The 25,701-nt window shown below is 34.2% G+C and overlaps 1 protein-coding gene across 1 annotated transcript in view; it reads left to right on the top strand.

Moving 5' to 3' along the window:
• The window catches only part of LOC145258304 (glycerol-3-phosphate dehydrogenase [NAD(+)], cytoplasmic-like), a 98,862-nt gene that overhangs the window by 60,082 nt on the left and 13,079 nt on the right, over nucleotides 1-25,701 (top strand). Inside the window, exons 2-6 of the mRNA XM_080116352.1 lie at nucleotides 4,638-4,818; nucleotides 7,014-7,154; nucleotides 18,106-18,247; nucleotides 21,018-21,130; nucleotides 21,700-21,820. Coding sequence (XP_079972478.1) covers nucleotides 4,638-4,818; nucleotides 7,014-7,154; nucleotides 18,106-18,247; nucleotides 21,018-21,130; nucleotides 21,700-21,820 — 698 coding nt within the window. The remainder of the gene's footprint in view (nucleotides 1-4,637; nucleotides 4,819-7,013; nucleotides 7,155-18,105; nucleotides 18,248-21,017; nucleotides 21,131-21,699; nucleotides 21,821-25,701) is intronic.

Here is a 25,701-nt window from a genome sequence, read left to right as displayed (position 1 = left end):
TCTCTCTTTGTCTCGTCTCTCTTTGTCTCGTCTCTCTTTGTCTCGTCTCTCTTTGTCTCGTCTCTCTTTGTCTCGTCTCTCTTTGTCTCGTCTCTCTTTGTCTCGTCTCTCTTTGTCTCGTCTCTCTTTGTCTCGTCTCTCTTTGTCTCGTCTCTCTTTGTCTCGTCTCTCTTTGTCTCGTCTCTCTTTGTCTCGTCTCTCTTTGTCTCGTCTCTCTTTGTCTCCTCTCTCTTTGTCTCGTCTCTCTTTGTCTCCTCTCTCTTTGTCTCCTCTCTCTTTGTCTCCTCTCTCTTTGTCTCCTCTCTCTTTGTCTCCTCTCTCTTTGTCTCCTCTCTCTTTGTCTCCTCTCTCTTTGTCTCCTCTCTCTCTCTCTCTCTCTCTCTCTCTCTCTCTCTCTCTCTCTCTCTCTCTCTCTCTCTCCAACTTAGTTTATCCCAGTTTACAGAATTCTGTCTTGATCATTTATGTAATTTTGTGGCATGTCCTTATTAATAAATACAACATAATCACATTGACACACTGGCTAGATCACTGAAGTTAAGCAATGTTCAGCCTAGTCACTACTAAAATGAGTAACTATTTAGGAATACCAGAGACTATGTGCTCTCTTGGCATTGTTTTCAGTTGTCTTGGACTTTTTCTTTTTTCTTTTACAAGAAAATACACCCAGAAACTATCGGTTTCAACTCTCAAGGTTTCATTGGGTGCTCTGTGGTTCATCCCAATCAGGATTCTAACCCATACCTTGAGATGGAAGTGCAAAACCACTATACAACTCATGTGATGCTTTCGTGTGATTCAATTTTTCTCATAATTATACGCTGTGAATTGTAATCTATACAGCAGTATTGCACCAATGTATTTTTTTTTTTTTTTTTTTTTTTTTTAGCCAGCTATTGTTCGCATTAACCACACATGGTACCTTAAGACTATAGTTTGGGAGAAGTGAAGTTGGAATTGCACCATCCTTGCTCCAGGCATCCATTGTTTCTCAGGATATTAATAAAATTGTGTGACCACTTCTTGTATATCCGTGTGTTTCTCGTCTCTATGGGACTTAAGAATTTTATCATTTATTAAAATCAAACATACAATAGTATTATAAATGCCAAAAATAATGTATTAAATTCTTATTTTTGAAAGTTAATCCTAAAAAGAATGAGCTGCTTAGAAATTTGAATTTTAAAGCCTTTAAATAGAAAATCATTAAAAGATTCCTGGACAACGCCAGGTAGGTAAGATTAGTTGGAAATAATGGGTCATTGCAGTCTCACAGATGTGTCTATTCTCAAATTTTTGATGATCAAATCTGGGTTAGTGACAGTGACTTGGAGGTTATAGATGTCAATTTCTAGCCAACCCTGCCCTAATTAAGCTAAATAATATTAATGCGAAAAACTAGACATAATACTTTATTGCACATTTTTTTTTTTTTTTCGAAATTGATCCCACTTTTAAACTTTCATGATTTTCTGTGCTTTTAAACTTTGACTGAATTAATTTTACTTTTGCTTATTTTCCTTTTGGTATGATCTCTTACTAGTGTTGCATCACTTTTGACTCCAATATTTTTGGGGTTCTTGTTTAGAATGTGTTTAATTTATTTATTTGTGTGACACAAATGAAGGCAAATTTGGGCATATTTTATTAGTTTGAAAATATAGGTTCTTTTTTTTTTTTTTTTTTTTTTTTTTTTTACAAATTATACTATTCTATGGTTAAAATTTTATAATCTTCAAAAAGCCTGCAAATTTTTATGTAGTTTCATCCCATAGGACCAAAGATATGAGCATTTCAAGATTCAATTTGGCTATGAGTATAATATGTGTGTGTATTTATTTTTCCCCAAAACCTATAGGCTTGGAGAGGAGACAAAAACTTGCTGCTATAATTTTAAATGATCTGAAATAACAGCAAGGTCAGACTTGATTACAATTATTTCTCATTTGTTATATCTCCCTTCTTTTGGAAATAGGGTACGATTATGAATATCTCCAGTATTAAATAATCCTTGTACACTGTGAAATTTACTTTATGTATGAAAACCAAAGAGGGAACATATAGCACAAGAAATATTTGGAATCAAGTCTTCCCTTGTTATTTCAGAGTATTTGAAACCATTGCAGCAAGTTTTAGTCTCTCTTCCATTAAGGCCAGAGGTTTTATATATATATATATATATATATATATTTAAGACAATTTATTTAATGCTAAATCTCTCTTTGAACTGGAAAGATTTTTTTTGCATAAAAAACACTCTCCATCTGAATGTATGCATTATCGATATCCTAATAGTAATCCCAAATTATTCTTGATAGAACAAATATCTTTTCTTAATGTTTTCTTCAGAGTAAGGGGGGGGGTCGAAAAGGAGTAGTTTATGTACCGCTCTGGAGGTCTCCTTCGTAAGCTATTTGAGGACAAATAAACAAAACTTAATTTTGGTAGATTCGATTGACTGCATTAATATTCTTATTCAGTTGTGGATAATTTTTTTTTTTTTTTATTTGTTGCTGCTGATTGAACAAGGTTCTACAGTACTCTCCTTTGTAGATTTGTTTTTTGTTTTTTTTGTTTTGTTTTTGTTTTGTTTGCTTTTCTTTTATGGAGTAGAAAATCGAATTGTGTTGAATATTACATAAGTGATGAAGAACAGCAAGAATGTAGATTTTAAGATGGAATTGGATTACAGAAAAGAATAACAAAATTGATTCAAAACAAACTTAAATTTGTTTCTTACAAATGTTGTATAGTCAGCCATTTTTCCAGTTTTGTGTGGACCCTGGATAAAAGGAAGTGTCTTGGTATCTAAAGCATCTTAGTAATGTTGAAAACTTGCCAACAATTATGTAATTCCCTATAACATATCGTGGATCATATTTGTATTCTGCATTATATTTTTTGTTGTAAAATTTAAAATGACACTCAAGGTGAAAACAGTAATCCGAATAATCCAAATAATATGAAAATCAATCCATACAAAAATTAAATTTGGAGAAATAGTCGACTTGTGTAGACCCTGAAAAGAGGAAGCTTCTTGGTATCTGAAGCATCCTATAAGGTAGTGGGAGAGATTAACAGTAAACTGGACAACGTATTGTTTCCTACAGAGATGAATGGGTATGTGGCAGTTACATTTTGGTGGACTATTTTCTTTCCGTGTGAATTAATATTTTTGTACGTGATTACTTGGGTGCACTTCTGCTGGATGTCTTATACATTTTTTTTTTTTATGGAAAACACTCCATACAAGACATAAAGCCATTTGGTGTAGATAGCTGAAAAAAATACTACTTCAGATTAAAAACCAGGCAATGATAAGTGAAATGGATAGATTCCAAATTCTAACCGAGTAAACAGCAGTTCTTTCCCTTTTTGTTAGAACCATTGCTCATGAAGTGTGAGGACTTAAGGACCAAATAAGGAAAGCAAGAGTTACAAAGCAGTTGAAAACAAACCCAAGGTTTACTTTCTGCTCTCCTAAAACCAGTTGTACTTGTGTCAACTCAAGAGGACATAAAGTAGTACGTACAATCAGGAACCAGCAATAGGAAGGGAACGGGTTGGCCTGGCATCACCTACTTCCGGAAGAAAGAGACTTCTCAGCTCAAAGACGGGTTGCTCAAAACAATTTAGTTTCAGCACATTGAGTGTTGAACAGTTCAATGGAATCACTTTATGTTAAATACGAAAAAGTCTCAGTTCTCGGTAAGGACACAGTTTCCAGTGAAGATAAAAATGCCTCAAAGTTCGAGCTTCCATAAAGAAAGACTAAGAAGGAAAACCCACTCCTCACAAATTTGTTAGTTTGTTACAGAAACAGTCGCCTTAAAACTCTCCTCAATAACAACACCGCCTTGTAGTTCACTACGCGCCATCTGCCAAGTGGTCTCCTGCCGTCACCTTTATGCCAGCAAACACCAACCAATTTGCATACAGCCAAGTTCCCCTCTTACCAATCCTCGCAGCTACGAGATCGCGCTTCCCATAAACCTACTCACTGAAATGGGTGTTTCTTCCTTCAGATCAATTACTGCCCTGCATGCCAGACAAACAAACTCTTACATAAAGAGCTAAAGTGAATCTTGCTTTCAAAAGTTTGCTCCCCCCTCTTCATCCAATTCATAGTGCCAAATAACCCTTTCATAACATTTGATGTAAAAAATTTTAGCATCTCTTGTTTTTTAATCAGACATGAAATAAAGTTGATAAAATGTGTTAAAATAAACTTTTTCATTAATTTACCTTTTGACCAAACATCTTGATTTCTATGATGAAATCAAATCGGAGTCATTAATGTGTAAAACATTTTTTGATCAAAATTTGAATAAATTGAATTGCATATATGCACAACAGAAAATTTCAGGCAAACTGCGTGGAATATGTCTTGCATGAAATAAAGTTTATAAAAAAATGTTATGCTAGAATTTTTCTCTAATTTACCTTTTTAACCAAAATGTTTTTATTCTAGTCTTTTTTTAGCTTTAGAATATTTTTCACAATATCTTAAAAATAGGTTGATATGACGGATGGATCAAATATACTGTTATAAAGGTAAAAAATAGCTAAGATCTTTCTTTTACTATATAAAATGCAAATTTGTATTTAAACTTTTTTCTTTGGTTTTATTTGAATAGGGGATCAGCCATTGCAAAGATCGTTGGTCTAAATGTGACCCACAAGCCAGACACATTTGCTTCAGAAGTGAAGATGTACGTTTATGAAGAGATGATCGGTGATGAGAAATTGACAGATATCATCAACACGAAACATGAAAATGTCAAATACCTACCCGGTTATAAATTACCCACAAATGTCGTAAGTAAATATGAACTCCGTATGATAAAAAAAAAAAAAACCAAGGATGTGAATTCTTCACTTTTCCATGCAGAATTCCACACAGAGGTTCTTGTCTGGAATTCCCCTTTTATTGAAAAACAAAAAAATTTTAAAATCTGTATGATGTACGTACCCATGATGAAACGAAAATATTATATTCCAAAAATCACGTAAATTGATCAAGTAATTTTATTTTTATGAAGAAAATGATTTTTAACAATTAATAAGAATTGGAAGGCATTACAAGATAAATCTAGTAAATAGCAATTATTGTTGAGTTAGATTATTTGCCATTTTCTTTTTCAAAGTGATGGGTGAAGCAGTCACTCTTTGAATGCTTGTAAAATTTGATTTTCTTTAAAAAAAATCTACTGATCAATTTGATTTTTGGAATATATTTTCATCACAGGTACATGCATCATACAGATTTTCCTTTATTTTTGTTTCTTTAATATTATGGGAATTCTGAACAAGAATCTTTTTAGGACTGACTTGATTTTTAACAAGTGATCTTTTTCAATTTGCAAATGAAAAATTGATTTTTTTTTTTTTTTTTTTTTTTTTTTTAAGTTACATTTAAAAGAAACAATTTTGTATCAAAATTAGCAAACTGTTAATATTTATCTAAATTTAAAAAAATATTTTAAAATGTTTCAAGTATTTCAAATAGTGGACTTTGCAAAGCAATAGCTATCCGGCAATGCCAGCTTGTATTATTATTATTAGTTACTAAAAATATCTTCAAACCAAATTATTAGAATTGATTTCTTGTTTTAATATATTAAAAAAAAAAAAAATACTTATCCAGAACCTGACCAAATTTGATGTGCTTATGTTTACATAAGCAATCAGAAAAGGTTGATGCAAATCCTGCCAGACGATAAAGTCAAAACATTGAAAACAAAACAAGAAAATAGTAATTGTCTAAGGGGTGGGGGTTTTCTTATGAAAACCTGGAAACAACTTAGCCAATCAGCAATTAACTGTCAGCAGACGAGTTTCATTGAAATCGTTATTCATTGCAAGAATTTTTTTTTTTAATCTAAAATTAATTACATGCTGTGCGTAGTAAAAAAGATTTCTAAAATATTTTTTTTGGTTTCAAATAAATAATTTTTTGTACTTAGGAGAAATGTACAAATAATCTTTTTACACCGAAAACATGGAAACGACTATTCATTCATTCAAATGGTGTCCTGCCTGGTACAGTCATTGATGGCTATGGCTCTCCATCTCTCTCCCTCGAGGCCTTCATGAATTCATTGTTGCTCATCAGTTTTGATATTCCTCAGGTGTTCAGTATGTTTCTCACTGTCATCCTCTCTCTGCTTCTTCTACCCACGATCTTTCCCGTTTTGTTGTTTGTCAGAGAATCTATGCCAGCTGTCTATCAAGGTAATCCTTAACGAGCGAGGTGTTCTGATTCAGAGCCCTATTCATGTTGTTTCTCAAATAAAGAGTCCAATGTATTGGTATAGCTTTCTTTGCAGTTGTACAAACAGTAAGTTGCAGTTTCTTTTTGTCCGAGCAATGCCCATACTGGACAATTGTTCTGACCATTGTACCCAGAGGTATTTTCTGCTCGGTGTAATGAATACGAAACTATGAACAGAATTATTTCTGTTTGCTTCCATATTACATCAGTCACCTGCTTCTCATGATCTCACGTTATCCTGTTCTGAACCATGCTCAAGGGTTTCCCCACAAACTAGTGGAAGGAAGGAGGCATCTTAATTTTCCTTTGACAGTAGTGTTGTTCTGCTACCCAAGGAAATAACTATAAAATTTGTTAATTTTTTTTTTTTTTTTTCATAGAAAGTTAAGTGTTTTAACGAATTTTGTTTTCTACTAAGTGGGGGGGGGGTCTTTTTCTGTTTTACTTCGAAAGGTGTTTGTTATTTGTATTTGCTAAATCTTTTTAGTGGGGCGGGGGGGGGGGGTTCTTTTTTACTATGCACAGCGTGCTGTAATTAATTTTTGATTTAAAAAAAAAAAAAAAAAAAAAAAAAAAAGTTACGATTTTATTGAAACTTGTCTGCTGATTGGCTAATCATGTTCTGGCTGCTTACTGTAAACTACTGGAAAATGCTGACATAAAATTGGGTCATCTTCTGGATAAGTACCAAAAACGGTTTAAATTGTTTTATTTTGTTTTGTTCTCGTTTATTTTTTAGGTTGCCATTCCCGATGTGAAAGAAGCTGCTGCTGATGCTGATATTTTGGTTTTTGTCGTCCCTCACCAATTTGTGCGAGGTATTTGTGCCGCCTTGAAAGGGAACATAAAGAACAATGCAATAGCCGTATCATTAATTAAGGTAAGAAATAAAAATTAAGTAATTCGGCACAGTTGTTGTCATAGTCTAAAAAATATCGCGACCAGTGGACAGTTTAATCCTCACTTTTCTGGGAGGGTTTTTTGCTGTCTCAAAAATGGTCACAGTACATCAATTCTCTTTTGACAAGAGCATTTCTCTGCCGTCGACATTTGGCTCTTTTTTATAGTTTCTTTTGCCATCACATGTATGCAAATCGCATATCGTTCAACAACTTGGCACCTTGAGGTTTCATTCAATAATATATATAATACGTATGTTTTACTCCGCGACATCTTTGTCATCTCCCGGGATCAAATTGTGCTGCAACTGAGTCTGCTTATGCCCACACACGATGCATTTCATGTGCAAATTCTTTTAGCGACTGACAAGCGAGATATCCTCCCACTTATTTTGCTGCAGTTACTTTTCTATCATTGAAACTCAAGTCCATTATGTAATGATGAAACTGCTCAGTTTTTAGTATATCAGAAATGTAAATCAAAGCCTTCAATTTGAAATAGAAAAGTTGAAGGAAACGATACTTAAAGATTAAAGAGACCTCCACATAGTCAATGAAAATAACAGTTCAACTCTCAAAAATCGTGATATATATATATATATACAAGGTTTGGCAGGGCTGCTGAGACCAGTACCTAGGGTATAGCTCTTGGAGCTAGCAAGTGAGAGATTTAGGAGATGAGTGAGGACCAGTGATCTCTGTCCACCCTATTGGGTGCAGCAGCCAGAGATTCAAAGGTACTACCTCTACCCAGAGCCCCTATACGGTGTTGGTACAGCATCGCTAAGCAATGTGTCCACTAGACTAAACTAACAGTTAGGGTCAAGGACCAAGAAATAGCTGGTATGATGCCCAGCTGCACAGAAAGCTTACCAGGGTGGATCAGGCCCTTTTAATGTTGGCTCACAACTGATCTAGGAGATGGAACACTACTCTTACAAGAAAATCCTGCGATCGTTTTATCATCTGACGTGTGGCACAGTGGGCACTTGTACAGACCATGTTAATCCGATGGAGAGAGTGTGCTTTGTTCAGCACAAGCAATGACCACTTAAAACAAATCAAAGTGCCGGTTGTTCAGTGAACCGTTTTCATTCATTTAAGCCTATGGTTTGGTACATCAATATGTGATTTTAATTATAATAATTTTAATAATAAATCAATAAATCCTGTGGCGATGATGGGATTGTGACAGGAACAGGTAAAAGATGTCACTGGCAGTTCCTAGCATGAACATTACACATAGGTGGTTAAAGGTAGATGGCCGTTTTTCACAACACCCGCAAGTAATTGTGTGACTCGTGTCCTCCTTTCATAACAAAGCAGCCCTTTATAGGATGGCACTGCTTTCCTCTTCATGGGGAGGGGTCTATAAAAGGTGACCTAAAAATTGTTTACTTGCTCATGTCCCTGTCATCAGGTGCAGATGTCTGGGTATCCAATATTTGCACCCAAATCAAGAATAGAAACAAAATACATGGATGTTCATTGCGACTTGAAATGTAAGAACACTCCAAGATAACAAAAAGAACCCTGAACGAAAAACCGCTATCATAGCACGTGTGTTAAGGCATCATAGAATTTCTGTTGCAGCTCTTTCTGAAACTAAGTTTGCTGATACGGGACAGCTAGAGGAAGTCGAAGGTGGATACATTTTTTATTGGATTGGAAAACAAAGTTCTGAGAAACGTGAATCTGGCATTTGTTTTGCCATCAGGAATGATATTGCCAAAAATCTTGAGTCCCTGCCTGTTGGTATAAATGACAGACTTATGTACTTGTGCATTGCAGTAGGAAAGGACAAATATGCCATATTTTTGAGTTGCTCTGCACCTACACTTAATTCATCTGATGAGCTAAAAGGTTTTACTCCTCTTTGCATGAACAGATTAAAAAGGTCTGTATACAGGATAATGCTCGTGTGGGTAGTGATGTACAATTTTGGAGAAATGTCATTGGTTCACATGGAATTGGTAAAGTCAGCTCAAATAGTGTTCTCTTATTGTCTCTTTGCAATGAATTTGATCTTTTGTTCACTAATACAGTGTTTCAGCTGCCTAATTGCAAAAAAGCCAGTTGGAAACATCCGCGGTCTAATCATTATCATCTCATTGATTATGTCATTGTACGTCGTTCTGATAGACAAGATATAAATCTTACACGTTCTTACAGCATCGGGGAATGTTGGTCAGACAATAAATTGATTTGCTCCACAGTCAGGATGAAAACCAAGCGCCCTGTTCGAAACCAACATAATTCTTCCATCAACAAAATTGATGTAGGCAATTTAAAGGTTAAGGAGATAATGCACTCATTTCAAAAGGCTGCTGATGAAATGCTGTCCTCTGTTGTATGTGGGAATAACATTGAAGCATCTTTGAGAGTTTAAAAGTGCAGTGTATGACTCTGCCAAAGAGTCATTAGGATATGTTCAAAGTAAAACCAAGATTGGTTTGATGAAAATGATCCAACTATCATCCCTCTGCTCAATAACATGCATCAAACCCATCAAGTATGGATTACGGACAAAAATTCTTCAGTGAAATACAAGGCTTTCAGAATAGCCAAAAGGTTGCCACAATTTCAGCTCTGGAAAATGAAACAAAACTGGTGGGAGCAGAAAGCTAGAGCTTTACAAGATGCGGCAGATAGGTGTGATTTTAAATCATTCTTCCAAAACCTCAAGGGGGTGTTTAGTCCAATTTTAAGGGAAGCATCTCCAATATTTTCGTTGGATGGCATTTTCCTCCCTGATAAGAAAGAAATTACTAAGCGCTGGGCTGAACACTTTTCAAATGTTTTAAACAGGATCGACAGTGGATCGAGGAGTGATTGATGATATTCCTCAGAGGCCAACCATCGAGGCGCTTGCTGATAGTTCATCTATGTCGGAGATTGAATGGGCTGTAAAGCAACTTTCAAATGGTAAGGCTCCAGGTGATGACTGCATACCTGTGGAAGCCAACTGTTAATCTGGAAACTAAGTGCTCTGTTTTCATTAATATGGGAACTTGGTACCGTGCCACAACAGTTCAAAGACGCGTCAATTATTCACCTGTTTAAGCACAAAGGAAATAAGTGTGAGTGTGATAACCATAGAGGAATTTCTCTTTTGTCTGTTGCTGGTAAGATTCTAGCTCGTGTAATCTTAAATAGACTCAATGGTTTAATCTGTAAAACTGTGCTCTCAGAAACCCAGTGTGGTTTTAGGGCAGGAAGAAGTATTGTGGTCATGATCTTCGGCAACTACAAGAGAGAGTGAGGTAGAAGAATAAGGACTTGTTCGTTACATTCGTTGGCCTCACAAAGGCATTTGATACCATCTCTAGGGATGCCCTGTGGACTGTTTTGAGGAGGTTTGGTATTCCGGGCAAGATGTTGAATGTGATTGTTTCCTTTCACTGGGGAATGGTGGTGACAGTACGATTTGGCTGTGAACAAAGTGAACCATTTGAAGTGTCAAATGGAACTAAGCAAGGATGTGTCCTTGCTCCGATCCTATTTGCTCTTTTCTTTTTGATGATGCTTGAGACAGCTTTCAAGAACACCTCAGAAGGCATAGGTGTTGAATATCGATCAAGTGGAGGATTATTTAACCAACAAACGGTTCAAGGCCAAAACCAAGACTTCTTTGCAGACTGTTCTTGATCTCCTTTATGCTGATGACTGTGCTCTTGTCACCCATAGTCTTGATGACATGCAGAACATCCTCAATAGCTTTTCTGGTGCATGTAAGGCCTTCGGTCTTACAATTAGCATAAAAAAGACTGGAATTATTCATCAGCCAAAACCAAACACTGCGTCCTCTTCACAACCAGTGGTATATGTTGGTGTAGTTTTGAAAACAGTGTCTTTTACATACCTCGGATCTGTTGTCTGATGATGCTAAATTTGAAAAGGACATCTAAAGTAGAATTAATAAAGCTAGTGAGGCATTTGGTAGGTTGCGACACACTCTGGAGCAGCCATGATGTCTCTAAAAGTGAAGGTGGCAGTCTACAAATCTGTTGTTCTGCCTACTCTTCTGTATGGTGCCGAAACGTGGACCTTGTATCGCAAGCATATAAATCAGCTTGATGCCTTCCATATGAGATGTCTGCATTAAATTGGCAATGTTAATGGCAGGATTGTATTCCAAATAGGGAATTACTGGAAATGTGAAATCATTGGTATTGAATCATTTTTGATCAGGATAGAAATGCGGTGGTCAGATCATCTTGTGAGAATGGATGACTCGAGGGTTCCTAAGCAACTTTTTTATGGGCAACTGACAAATTCTTTACATCCCCCCCCCCAATAGGGCATCCCCTGCTGCGTTACAAAGATTAACTAAAAGATAACCTGAAGCGTTGTGGAATTTCTGAGTTCCTGGGAGAGTTCAGCAGGGGATCACAGAGGGTGGAGGAAGATGTGTTTCCTAGGGACCAAAGAATTTGAACATAACCGCCTTCGTCATAGGAACACCCTTCATGCAAATATGAAGGCAAAACACAAGAAAATCCACCTAAAAATGAATATGTATGCCATTGTGGTTTCAAAGCACGCAGCAAAGCAGGGTTATCTGTTCACTCGAGAAGGCATCTTTGACCGACGAGCATATGCAGGTTCACCATCTGCAGAGGAGTGTGCTGGACGTCTACAGGATTGCAATTATGCATGTGGTGTCACAGAGCTTAGGAGCTGCTGAAGATTGCATACTGAACCCTCATCATCTTCGATGAGAGAATCCACCATATATATATATATATATATATATATATGTTAGAAAAGCATTTCATCCAAGGCATGAAAATTGTTAAACAAAATGTTTTTACTATAGGCTTTAAAAATAAAGGTACAAGATTCAATTTGAAATTTATTTATCTTCAAAGTGTACGTTTATAAATTTTACAAAGTAAAGTATAAAAATTTAATACCTTACTTGTAAAATGTATAAAAGTACACTTTGAAGATAAATAAATTTCAAATTGAATCTTGTACCTTTATTTTTAAAGCCTATAGTAAAAACATTTTGTTTAACAATTTTCATGCCTTGGATGAAATGCTTTTCTAACTTGTATCGTATCTTTTTAAGATTATATTTTATTTAATTTATTAATTTGGATTTAAAAAAAAAAAAAAGATGAATGTGGTTTTGTATGTATTTATAAAAACTCTCCGACTCTCTATTTCAGTTTGTAATTCTCCTCAGACCACAACTCTTTTTGCAACTCCCTCCTTGTCATACATGTCTGAATAATGAGAAAATCTGAATTTTTTTTTAACAAAAACTTTAAAATAACTTTTTTAGATTAAATTTTTTTAAACTTCTTTCAGAATAGAAAATCTTTACAATTTAATAAGGAACATATTTCATGTAGGTTTCATTAAAAATATTCAGTAGATAACGAGAAAAATAGACGAAAATTTCAAAAGGAGTGTATAACTGGTTACGCTCAATAGTAGTCCTTGCTAGCGAAAGACTTTGTTATTGTTATTCTATCATTATTATTATTTAAAACATTTTGTGTCCTGCGCTTTTGCGCGAGGACTAATATATTCCTATGAATTTATTTTTTATATATATATATATATATATATATATGCCACCAACTTTTGGCAAACTCTACTTTAAAATTATATTCATTAAAAATAAATAAAAATCAAAACATAATGTATATATCTTTTTTTTCTTTTTTTTAAGCATTTTAGAATTGATACTATGTTTTATACAGGACAAAGATGGCATTCATATAAACAAAAATGATTAGCCAATTAAAACATGCCTAACACCTGCACGTACAAACCTGTCTTTTATTAAATAAAATCAGATTTTTAATGAGTGACAGTGGGAGAACTATTGAGTATAAAAATAAAACTTTTGCACCCTCCTGAATAAGTAGTGCATAAAGAACAATGCAGTAGCCGTGTTAAGTTTCTCTTCTATCATTGGAAATCATCAACTCCATTTCAAGTTACTTAAATGTTTTCTCAATAGCATAATAAATCAAATGAAATTTCTAAATATATATGTGAATCTTTTATTGACACTCATGGTTGCTGTATTTTCAGGAGTGACTGTTTAGCTAGATACAAGGAGTCATTTGCTTAAAGTTTCTTAAAGGTTTTATTTTTGGAAAGAATTGACTCACATAGGAGAGAGACTTAACATTTTCTTAGCTAATTAATTTAACTTACCTTCACGCAATCCAGACTTGTATTATTCACTGTCTCCAGTTTGGCTTCCATCAAAAGACTCCCATTATTGGTGGTCTATTGGTGGTTTATTTATAGCTTCCACTAACAGACTGATATGAAAATCTTTTTTTCTCTCAACCTAAAAAATGTGATATCGTTAATTTTTTCCCCTCTAATGTCCTATTATGTCTACGATATTTAACCTGCTACCCTTTGCCTTAACATTACCTCAACTATCTTAAAATCATTTTGGTCATTATTACACGTATTCCATGTGCCCATGTCAAACTTTATACTAGCTGATTTAATCGCTAATATCTAACAATTTGTTCTGAGCTCTTAGTATATGGATGATGTAAATCAAAGGCTTCATTTTGAAAGAAAATAAGCCAAAGATCAATGAGACCTCCACATAGTTAACAATAACAATTCACCAACTCTTATCTATAATATAAATCTCACCTGTCTGTTTTAATGTATGTTTGTATGTCTGCCTAAAATTTTTGACATAGGCGACGGATTTTCACGATATTGGTATCGTTTTGAAGCTTGACCCTTTGGAAGACAAATATTGAAAAATTGACACTCTTCTACAAGGAATCGCTGCTTTTTTTTGCTGATATTTTTTAAAGTTATCCTCTCTTTTCGACTGACTAGCCTTAATTTAAACCTTCGCCAGTTCTGGTTTGGCGATGGACGCAGCGGCAAAAACGTCACTTTTTTTTTTTTTTTTTTTTTTTTTTTTTTTTTTCCCCCCAGTTTTTTCGCAGTGCGGGTTCGAGCCTGCCTGCTTACTACCACTTTTTGCTCAACACACACCTCCAAACAATGCCAGGCACCCAAGCTAGTATATATATAATGGGTGAGAGAGAGTATGTATGTATGTGTGTGTGTATATATATATATATATATATATATATAATGTCAGCTCATGTCATATGCTACTGGTACCATGTAACCCAGTACTACCTGCCTCATGGTTGGGTCACCGGCGACTAAACTGGTTCCCCCACCAGACTTGTTTGATGAGGAAGGTGGCTAGTCTCCCTGAAGGATTAAAACAAGACCTTCCAAAGGGCAAATGAACCCTTTTTCGGGGTCAACGGCCAACTAACACCGTGTGTGTTGGGGTGGAGAGGACTCCTGTAGGACGTGGTGAAGGCAACCTTTCTAGGAGAAGAAAATCTGATTTAAAAAAAATCATAAAGCGGGAGACCAGTACCCGCATTAAGCTGGTCTGCAGTTTAACTTGTTGCTGGCTATCTTGCTCTTGCTTGTTGCTGGATCTCCACATTTTGAACCGAGAGAGAGACTTAGCTGTCGTACAAAGCTAAGACTCTGTAACATCATGTGTGTATAGATACTCCCTCAGGCATTTGTCTATAAAAGTGGTCCTGTGGCGATGGAAAAGTTGTGACGTGTGGAGGCTTGAAATGCTGGGAGCATGTAATAATTGATCTCAATGACTATCTTCAGTGTCATGCCTGCTTGAATTCACTGGTAGGACTAAAAAAAAAAGTCATTTTGGGCTCATGAACTTTAAGTGTCTGAGGGAGTGGCACTCGTCTGACAAGACGTTGCAATCATATATATATATATATATATATATATATATTTAAGAGTGTAGCCATCAACAATTGTGGGTTCTTTTTAAAGGTTTTCATCATATTTTTATTTTAAAATATTTTTATAACGCATTTCGAGCTTAGGGTGTGCTCTCTTCAGATGTTTTCGTAAAAAGTTTTTCTTCAAAATGGGAGTTTGTAAAGTTATTTTTACCTCCGCTGATACTAAATGTGTTTTTCAGAGTGATGTGTGGTCTCAGACATTCTGTCTCCAGCCGTAAATGTTCAAAGTGTCCGGTCAAAGTTTTTGAAGAAAAACTTTTTACGAAAACATCTGAAGACAGCACACCCTAAGCTCGAAACGCATTATAAAAATATTTTAAAATAAAAATATGATGAAAACCTTTAAAAAAACCCACAATTGTTGATGGCTACACTCTTTTAAATATACATTTTTTTTCTCTCGTTGGAACTACACAACCATCACTTATATATATATATATATATATATATATATATATATATATATATATATATATAAAGCAAGCCACCTATTTTTGGCAAAGTCTATATGAATAAAATTATACTTATTAAAAATAAATAAAAAAACAATACATCATAATATATTTAAAAAATGTTATGCATTTTAGAATTGACACCATGTTTTGTAGAGAATGGAAATGGTATCCATATAAAAAAAAAAATGATTAGCCAATGAAAACATGTCTGACACCTGCGCATACAAACTGTCTTTTATTTAATGAAATTTGTTTCTTAATGAGTGACAATTGGAGTATTTCCGAGTGCAAATGTAAAACGCCTCCACCCTCATAAATAAAAAAAATAGTGTATCAAGAACCCAGCAATAGGCATATCGTTAATTTGCTCTTCTGTCATTGAAGGTCATCAACTCCATTTCAAGTTAATTACAGAAACTGTTATGGGTTTTTAGCATATCAGATGTAGACCGAAGGCTTCAATTTAAAAGAGAAAATAGCTGAAGAAAGAAGAATTGAAGATTAAAAAAACCTTACTCGATTAACCAACTTTAACAAAAGATTAAAAATAAAATGAAGCAGAAAAAAATGAAAAACTTTACTTGGCCTTCGGGCCGGGCCTTACCCACAAAATTTTCTTTTCTCCATTCACCCCCATCTAGAGGGCATCCCCACTTAGAGACTGACCCGCAGAAGCCAGGTTCCTTTTACAAACCTAATGGAACGGGCAGTCTATCAACTAGACGGGGTTGGGAGGATCCCACTAATCCCCCGCCCTCGACACAAATGAATTATTTTACCATTTTTATTTTTTTTGTTTTTACACGTCAATAAAAAATGTTTTAAAAATTGGGAGTTAAGTAGGATGTCCCCCAGTATGAAAGGGTGAATGTGGTATTATGGTGAAAGAAGATACTAGCTGGGAGAAACTTTTGATTTTGTTTAGTTCTGGAGTGACAAGGATGACTAACGACACCCACAATCCCCCCCCCCCACACACACACTTTTGAGTTGGCCATGTGCCTAAGTTTTTTGTTCATTGTTGATTTTCAATGTATTTTTAACATAAATAAAGGATTTAATATCTCAGTGTAGTATTGGTTCCGGCAGATACTGCAAGCAAAGACCATATGTGGGGGCGACCCCACATATAAGACCTTGGTCAATGTAGGGGCAACCCTTCATACCAATTGTCACTATCCAGCTCCCCTACTCCCCGGGGAGTTGGTCCCCATTTCCCCTTCACTCCTCACTTTAAAAATCGGCCCTGTGCCTAATTTGCTCAGTGGGGGAGCAAATAAATACCTCAAAGTGTAGTATCTGTTCCGGCAGATACTGCAATTCAATTTCTTGTTCTGTCAGTGGAGGAGAAATCCTTCACGACTGAGACAATTTTTATTTTTGTTTCTTTTCTCCACATTAAAAAACGACCCTGGTGTCTAACTCTGTACTGTGGGGAGGCATTGTAAATAGGAACTATCAGGAATGTACCAACTGAAGTTTTTTTATCTCCTCCCATGGTGGGATGATATGACACGATGCTCAGAAAGAGAAATTGAAAAACCAGGGAAAGTGCACTATAGCCTGAAAAAAATGGCTGCACAGACTCATCAGTATTCTCCAATAGGGGCACCTCAGGCGATTAGCAATAAACTAATCTCATCAAAGAAAGAAGGCAAAGCCTGGTATGGTGGTCCTCCTTTAACTGTATAGGACCAGCAATTTGCCACAGTCAGAAGGGGGGAAAAGCCATCTCAACAACGGAAATTACCGAATGCATGCTGGTTAAATACATAAAAAAAGTTAAACGTGTGTAATGCAAAATTAGAAGACATTTTTTCAAAAAACGTTTAAAGTTTTGCAAATATTTAATTTTTTTTCACTTTTTCAAGTGATTTTATCATTTCTACTAAGATCACGATTTTATAAATGATCTTCGTTTTTAGTTATATGTATGGATTTCACAATATAATTTTGTTACTAAAATTTGTGCTTCTTGAATTCTCCCTAGATTAAAAAGTAAAGAAACATTTGAAATACAGTAGTATCCAAAACTAAGGGACAACATTTTAAAATCTAATATTTGTTAGAAATAACACCTGTGAAAAGCTGAAATTTTGACAACTGGTAGTCATCATCCATAATAACATACTAATAACATTTGCAAAGGATAGAAAAACAATGTAAAGAGTATGCTATATTCAAATTTTTTGATTTCATCTAAAGAATAAGTCTTACTTAGTCATTTGTAAATGTTGCATCAGCCGGCACCATGGCGAAATACCAAAAACTTAATTACTCTATGAGACAAGCTATCAGGTAAATTGATCAAGTAGTTTTATTTAAAAAAAGAAAAAATCAAATCTTGATTAGTAATCAGACAGTCTTGCCCATTGTAAAAATAAATAAATAAATAAATAAATAAATAAATAAAAAAGAAAAACTCATAAAACAATTCAAATGTGTAAGATTTGTTGTAATGTCTATGAATTCCTATTAATCACTAATTTTTTTTTTAAAAATGAAACTAATTGATCAATTTACGTAATTTTTGGAATACATTTTCATTTCATCACAGGTATGCATATCATACAGATTTTTAGCTTTTTAATATAGGAAAAATTGAACAAAACAAAAAATTTTAATGTTATTTTCACATGTCTGATTGTTTTTGTAATTTTATTTGTTCAAAGGGTTTTGAAGTGAAAAAAGAAGGTGGCATCCGTCTTATTTCGGAAGTAATTGAATCAGAATTAAGCATTTCTTGTGCCGTTTTGATGGGGGCAAATATTGCCAATGAAGTAGCCGAAGGAAACTATTGCGAATCCACCATCGGTAAGTAAATTTTTAAAAAATACTTTTTAAACGCTTGTATCTCTACAAAAGGCAGGAAATTTTTTTTGTTTATTGGTAATGTGTAAAAAAAAAAAAAAAAAAAAAAAAATTGCGTTGTTGGGCGTATGAACGCATTTATTTATAGAGAAGAAAAATTCAAATTTTGGTGAATTTGATCAGGCTAGTCTTAAGATACTGGCTTCCTGATCAAAACGGCCCTGTCGGTGAGGCATTAGAATACGCCGACTGCCCCCCTGCAGAGGGTAAAAAAAAGTCCCTCAATGGGGGTCCTGGATATGACCTTAAACTATATCCAGTGGTGAGGCCCCAGGTTGTGGGCTTTGGGGAATGTGGAGCCACCCTTTAATTACCATTGCTCCCAGGTCCACTCTGACCCAGAGTGGTAGTACCTGTTAGGGTCCCAACTATGAGTTAAATAGAAACCGACGTGAAAACAACAAATATATTCTATTAAAAAAATTTTTCTTCAAAATCTTTGGATTCGGCATTAAATAACCCGAAAAGGGTTGATATGCCGTAATACAAAAACAACCAACCAACCAATCCTGATCAAAAAAGCACCAAGCATTCATAATATTGTTTGTTTTTTTTTGTTTTTTCTTTCCTTTTGCAAAACTCAATTTTGTCCTACAGAGTCAAAAACAATTGCTTTCTACAAAAAAATCAAACCAAACACTATGAATAAATATTTAAAGATAGGAAGAACTTGAAACATAAAAACTTTTTTCTTAAATTACTTGATTCAACATCAGATGACCGTATTAAATAATAACAAGATTATAATTATAATAATTACTAGCAGAACCTCTGGAGATTTATTCATATGTAATATATTGATGTTGGTATTCTGTAGAAGTTCAGTGTAAATGGAGATGCTCTGATATTATTGTAGCTCTTTTGTTAAAACTGCAAAAGTATTTACCTAAGCTAACAGGAAATATCGGTGTAGCCTAGTCGTAAAGTACGCTAAATATATTTTAAATTTTGTAGATTTTGTATATATTATTATAGTTAATGTTCTAGCGATTTTTACAACGAAAAAACATGTTTTTATGAGAGCGCGTTGAAGTCAGCCATTATGGAAATTTTTAACACCACAGGGAGATAACTCTATGTAAAGTGCCGCCACTCCTTCCCCATCTTTATTACTAGCTTTTCTTTCTAAAAATCGAACCTTTTGCTCGGTATCATAACTTTTTTTTTTTTTTTCGCTGTAAAAAAAAAAAAAAAATACTTGATGAAATTAAGTGAATTTTTTTTTTTGTCTGGAGAACTTTGTTCCATAACGGATACATACAATATAACCTTTTTCATTTTTTAATGTCTTGATTAAACTATACAAAGTACCAAGAAAGAACCATAGTTTTCATGTAATTATCTCCCTTGACAAAATATGGATAAACATATAAGGGTGCCTTCAATAAGTTTCCAGATTTTTTTTGTACAGGCATTTAAAGTCGTAGATTCTTAAATTCAGTATGTTATTGCTATATATCTTATGAGATGACTGACTGTATGGAATGCTTCAGACTGGTTTTGGACCATTTTGCAAAAAACGGGCATCTGTTTTTGAGTGGTATAAGCAATTCAAGAAAGGCAGGTGGTTTGTGAGGGATGATGGGTGGTGTGGGGGGGGTATTAAAGAAGTCAAAACACCAGAGTTGATTGGAAGATTTGAGCAAAGTTTGTTCAAGGGTGCTCACAAGATCAGAAAGAAAGATGTCATGATAGCAGGAAAATGGTCAAGCTAGTCAATTCTGTAGTTCTTGATGCTCTGGTGACCTGCAATGAAAGCTGAATCTACTGCTATGATCCAAAGACCAAGAAACAGTTCCCAGTGGAAGTATGTTGGCTCTCTCATACCCAATAAGGCCAAACAGAGCAAATCTACCCAGAAACTTATGATTCTTTTCTTTTTATTTTATTTTATTTTTTTTTTTTACGGCATGGGCATAATCTACATTCACTGGGTTCCCACTGGACAGACAGTCAAGAAGGAATATTATGTTGAGGTTTTAAGGGAGTTCAGGAAGAGATTCTGTCAGAAGAGGTCAGCCCTTTTCAAATCGGGTCAATGGCATTTCGATCGGGCCAGTGTCGCAGTCCACAACTTCATCCTTGTCACAGACCAAGATGAGCATCACGACAGTTTTTCACCCTCCTTTGCTCCCTTTGATTTTTGGTTGTTCCATAAGCTCAAAGAAAATCTTAGAGGCTGTCGTTATGAGGGAATTGAGATGAAAGAGGCTGTGACGAGGGTCATTGACACGCTCACACAAGAGGACTTCCATGAGACTTTCCAGAAGTTGTTGGAACAGTACAACAAGTGCATTGCTGCCAGAGATTTGCAGGCGACCAGAGTTTCAAGTGTGTACTATCAATAAGTGTCCATACGAAAAAAAAAAAAGTCTGGAAACATATTGAAGCATCTGATACAAACCTAAAGTACTACTTATGATGCAAAACTTTTGATGATGTAATTCTCTCTTGACAAAATGAAAAATATGGACAGACCTACAAACATAAAGTGCTGTTTATATAAGTGGATAAGAATTTTGAAATAAACAATTTCTTCAAGTCTATGGAACTGCCAATGAGCAAAGATATTTTAAAAATATCTATTCGGTACATTCACAATCTTTTAAGATAAGCTAATAAGTTAAATATACGGTCTATTAACGTTTGGTCACAGATCATCCCTGTCAATATTTCAACAATTTTATTGATTTTCTCGTTCGTGTTCTTACAGGTTGTAAAAACAAAGAAATTGGTTTGCTTTTAAAAGATTGCTTCCATACAGATTATTTCCGAATTGTTGTCGTCGAGGACAATGAGACTGTTGAAATATGTGGTGCTCTTAAAGTAAGTCTTTATTAATCCATTGCCTTCTGTACTAATAATCAACCATAATATGCTTTGTTGACTCTTTTTAAATGTATATATACACTATACACATTGTTTTTATTTATATATATATATATATATATATATATATATATACTTTAATGGACTCCCCATCTATTTTGATGTATAAGCTTCAGATGGGAATTCGTAGGCATTACAACATAAATCTAGTCAAGTGTGAACTATTGTTTTATCTCCCTTTGTATCTTGACATTGTTTTCAAAATAGCGGGTGATACGGTCACTCCACATATACTCATAAAAATTTATTTTCTTGTTTAAAAATAAAACTAGATCATTTTTTTTTTTTTTTTTTAATATATTTTTAATCTGTCATGGATACATAGATCATACAAGTTTTTACTTTTTGTTTTTTAATAAATTTAATTTTAATTGACAAGAACTAATCAAAATTATAATCGCATTCAGTCATGCTGGAAAGAAAATCAGTTAAAAATTAATAAATTGTAAATTCAATTTTTCAGTTTTCCAATTTTTTATTTTTTTTTTATTTATTTTTTTTACCAGAATATTGTTGCCGTTGGTGCTGGAATAAGTGATGGCCTTGGTTATGGTGATAATACAAAAGCCGCTATAATTCGCTTGGGACTCATGGAAATGATTAAATTCTCAAAAATCTTTTACAGTGGTAAGTTTAGTGATCAGATTAATTGCTTTCATTTAAAAAAAACAAAAAACAAAAAAAAACAGGAAAAAACCCTTTGAAGTTTTTATTATAGATGGAATATGATTAGTTAACATCAGTATTTTTATGAAATGATTTTTCTTCTTTATGAAGATATCAAGTGGTGTCCTGCCTGGTACAGGCATTGACAGCTATGGCTCTCCATCTATCTCTCTCCAGGCATTTATGAATTCATTGTTGCTCATCATTTTTGATGTTGCCCAGATATTCAGACTGTCAACATATGTTTCTTGCTGACATCCTCTGCTTCTTCTACCTATGCTAATTTGTTTTCTTCTGCTTTTTCTGTAGACATGACCCATGAATCTCATTTGTCTTTTTCGTACTGTTTTTATTATTAGAGACCTTTCTGTGTTTGCCATTTTTAATACCTCTTGGTTTGTTTTCTTTTCTATCCAGGATATCTTCAAAATTCTCCTCAGGAACCAAGTTTCAGTTGCTTCTAGTCTTTTTCTTTTGGTGTTGGTGATTGTCCAGCTCTCACAATCGTATAATAGAACAGACTATACATATGTTCGGAGTACTCTGAATTTGGTGTGAATTATATGAATATACAAGTCTGCAAAATGTAATACATGACAGCCTGAACATGCACTTTCCCCAAATTGCAAATGGCCTACTAAGCATACAACACATTGATCCTTTTGCCCTACACAAAATGATTTGAATATTTTGTGTGTGTGTGTATATATATATATATATATAAATTTGGTTCGTTCCAAACGAATAAAACCATATTTCTACGTTACCAATTTATTTGAAATTTTCAGACAACCCATCTTTAGAGTCGAGGCATGTTTTTATGTTATTAAAATAAATTTACCTCGCGAATTATTAAAATATTAAATAAAATAAATATATTTTTTTAACCGTGGTGCGAATCTGTTCTGTTAATAAAACTGAACTTCTGGTTTGATTCATTTCACAGCCACGAATTGACGAAAGATTTCATTTTCTGTTTAGTAAGTGAAAAAAAAAGCATAATTCATTAGTTTATCTTGTAAATTTTTTAATTTACACATTTTTTCTTTATTATATAAGGCCAAAAAAAAAGTTTGTCGCTTGCTTTTTGAGTTTTTTTTTTTTGTTTTTCTATATAAGATCGGTTGGAATAAAAAAAAAACACGATTTAAAAAATAGCGCGGATCACTCTCTGCATTAGCACCGAAAAATGTTACTAAACATTTATTAATAATTTCTCACTTTTACAAACATTTGATTTTAAATTTCTTTTTAAATGACGACTTTTATTGACTTTTTTTTTTTTTTTAAATATCCCCCCCCCCCCCCAATGGTGTTTATTCCGAAATCCGTTGTTAACATGGAGAGGTTGAGGGTGTTTATTCTGAAAGCCGTTCTTAACATTTGTGGAGGTGGACCTAATGTAAAAAAAAAAATAAATAAATAAATTTAAAAAACTAAATCATTTACTGATAACTTCTCACTTTTACAAATATTTTTTAATTTACATGCGCGGATGAACAAATTGTTGAATAGTGCAAAAACAAAACGTTTTTGCAATAAACTTCGGGATAATTTTTTGGGTAAATATTTACATTTAGGTCCACCTCCACAATTTTCTTTTTTAAATGACGACTTTTATTGATAAATAAATTTACTTCTCCGCAGCTTTTATTGATAAATAAATTTACTTCTCCGCAGCTTTTATTGATAAATAAATCTACTTCTCTGCCACGGGCACTGAACCCCTCCTTTTTTTTTTTTTTTTTTTTTTTTTTTTTTTTAATAGTATTTTCGGATGGGTATGCTGACAACAAATATCAGTTAAATTTTGCAAATAGCCCCCACCCCCTCCAAAAGTGGTGTTTATTCCGGAAGCAGTTCTTAAGATTTGGAGGTGGGGTGGGGGGGTGATTCCAAGGTGGACCTAATCTAAAAAAAAAAAAAAATTTTTTATGCGCACATAAGCAACTATTTTTTTATTAACTTTTTTTTATTACTTTTTTATTTAAAAATTAGTAAATTTCAATGAATACAATAATAAATCATTTATCATTAATGTGTTTTTGGTTTTGTGTTGAATGAAACTTTTTTTTTTTTTTTTTTTCATTACAACAATAATGAACCAATTTAAATCTTCCGGCATGCGTTTAAGGATTACGAAATTATCAATAAATCGTTTAGTTACTAAGCCAACGTCAGTAAAAAAAAAAATGTTACGTGCGCATGCATTAGCCTTGACTAGGGGGGGAGGGCTAAGGGGGCGACCATTAAATAATTATGCTGGTCGCCATGGAACTCAACGCCCAAGGAGTACCTAAAGTGGCACTTATGCACTTATGTTATTGTGCTATTTTTTAAAATAGTATTTTCATGTTAAATTCAAATTTTACAATATGTTTTTCTTTTATTAATTTGTTAAGTGAAAGTACAGATAACCCGGTCGGTTTCTAATGTGAGGAAAATCTAGCCCCCCCCCCCAAAAAAAAAGGGGTACTCTGGATAATAACAAAACATTAAAATTGCCTGAGTCTCGAAAGATTTCTCTACTGAATGAGGAAACAAACAGTGAAGTGTAGTTCACCTTCTGTTTCTCTCCCCCTCTCTCTTCCTCTCTTAATATCTCTCTATCCATCTCTCCCTTTTCCTCTCTCAATCTATCTTTCTCTCTATATCACCCTCTCCATCTCTCTTTGAGCCCCTTTCTCTCTCTCTCCCTCTATCTCTCCTTTCCTCTGTCTCATCCCTCTGTTTCTAACTCTCCCCCTCTCTCTGTTTATCTATCAATCCCTTTATCTCTCTATCTCCTTCTTTTTCTCTATTTTCCTCTCACTTTCTTTTTTCTATCTATATATCTTCCTCTCTATCTGTCCATCTCTAATCCCTCATCCTATTTTAGTCTCCTAAATTAATTACAGTGAATAAGGCATTGTCAAAACATGGATAAATCCTATTTTAGTCACCTAATTTACTGACTGTGAGAATAGAAGTTATTTGGAAATTACTGCTACCTTGAACAGCACCAGAAGTAACTGGTAAAACCTTTCTAATTAAATTGATTTTGGCAGCCATTTGGTAACAAAATGACATAGCCTTAGCCCTTGCTGCATGAGGAATACCTGCGACCTTTCTGCCAAGTAGAAGAATTATTTATTCTACTTTAAAACATTCAATTTTTCAAAAATCTCATGTTTGACATCTCCAAAATATCCAATATGGGGAAAAATATTGCAGAAATGCAAACTTATTGTTTAGGATGAATGCACAATGGTACGCAAAAAATCACTTGAGGCTCTTGCAAGATTTGCGTGGCAATGTCAGACCATTTGGGAATGCAGTAATATTGCTTGCAGGAGATTTCAGACAAATGTTACCTGTTATTCTTCAATCAACACCAGCAGATGAAATAAATGCTTGCCTCAAATACTCTACTTTTTTGTTCCATGTGAAGACATTAAACTTAACTCAAAATATGCATGTCTAGTTGCAGACTGTTCGATCCACACAAAAACTTTTGCATCACTTGTGGGAAATTAGGTACAAAAAAGTGCCAGCTGATCAGAGTTAAGGGCAAAATTCTTTGACTTTTAACTTCTGTAATTTCTGTAATTTTATTTCATCAAAAGAATAGTTAGTTTAAAAGGTTTTTGCAGATATTCAAATTATAAGAATTCCATTTGACTGAGTGAATGAGCTATTCTTGCAGGTCAATACAAAGATGCCCATGAACTTAACGCTATTATTCAATGTAAAATTCCAAGTGAGGTAGTCAAATACAAATCCATCGACACTGTTGTGAAAGCAGATAATGTGGTTAATTATCCAACAGCTATATTTGCCAGGGATGCCACCGCATGTATTGC

This window comes from Euprymna scolopes, chromosome 33, assembly GCF_053919585.1.
Source record: "Euprymna scolopes isolate OS-2025 chromosome 33, ASM5391958v1, whole genome shotgun sequence".
Lineage (NCBI taxonomy): Eukaryota > Metazoa > Mollusca > Cephalopoda > Sepiida > Sepiolidae > Euprymna > Euprymna scolopes.
Note: the sequence above shows the minus strand (reverse complement) of the source record. Positions and strands in the feature narration are given on the sequence as shown.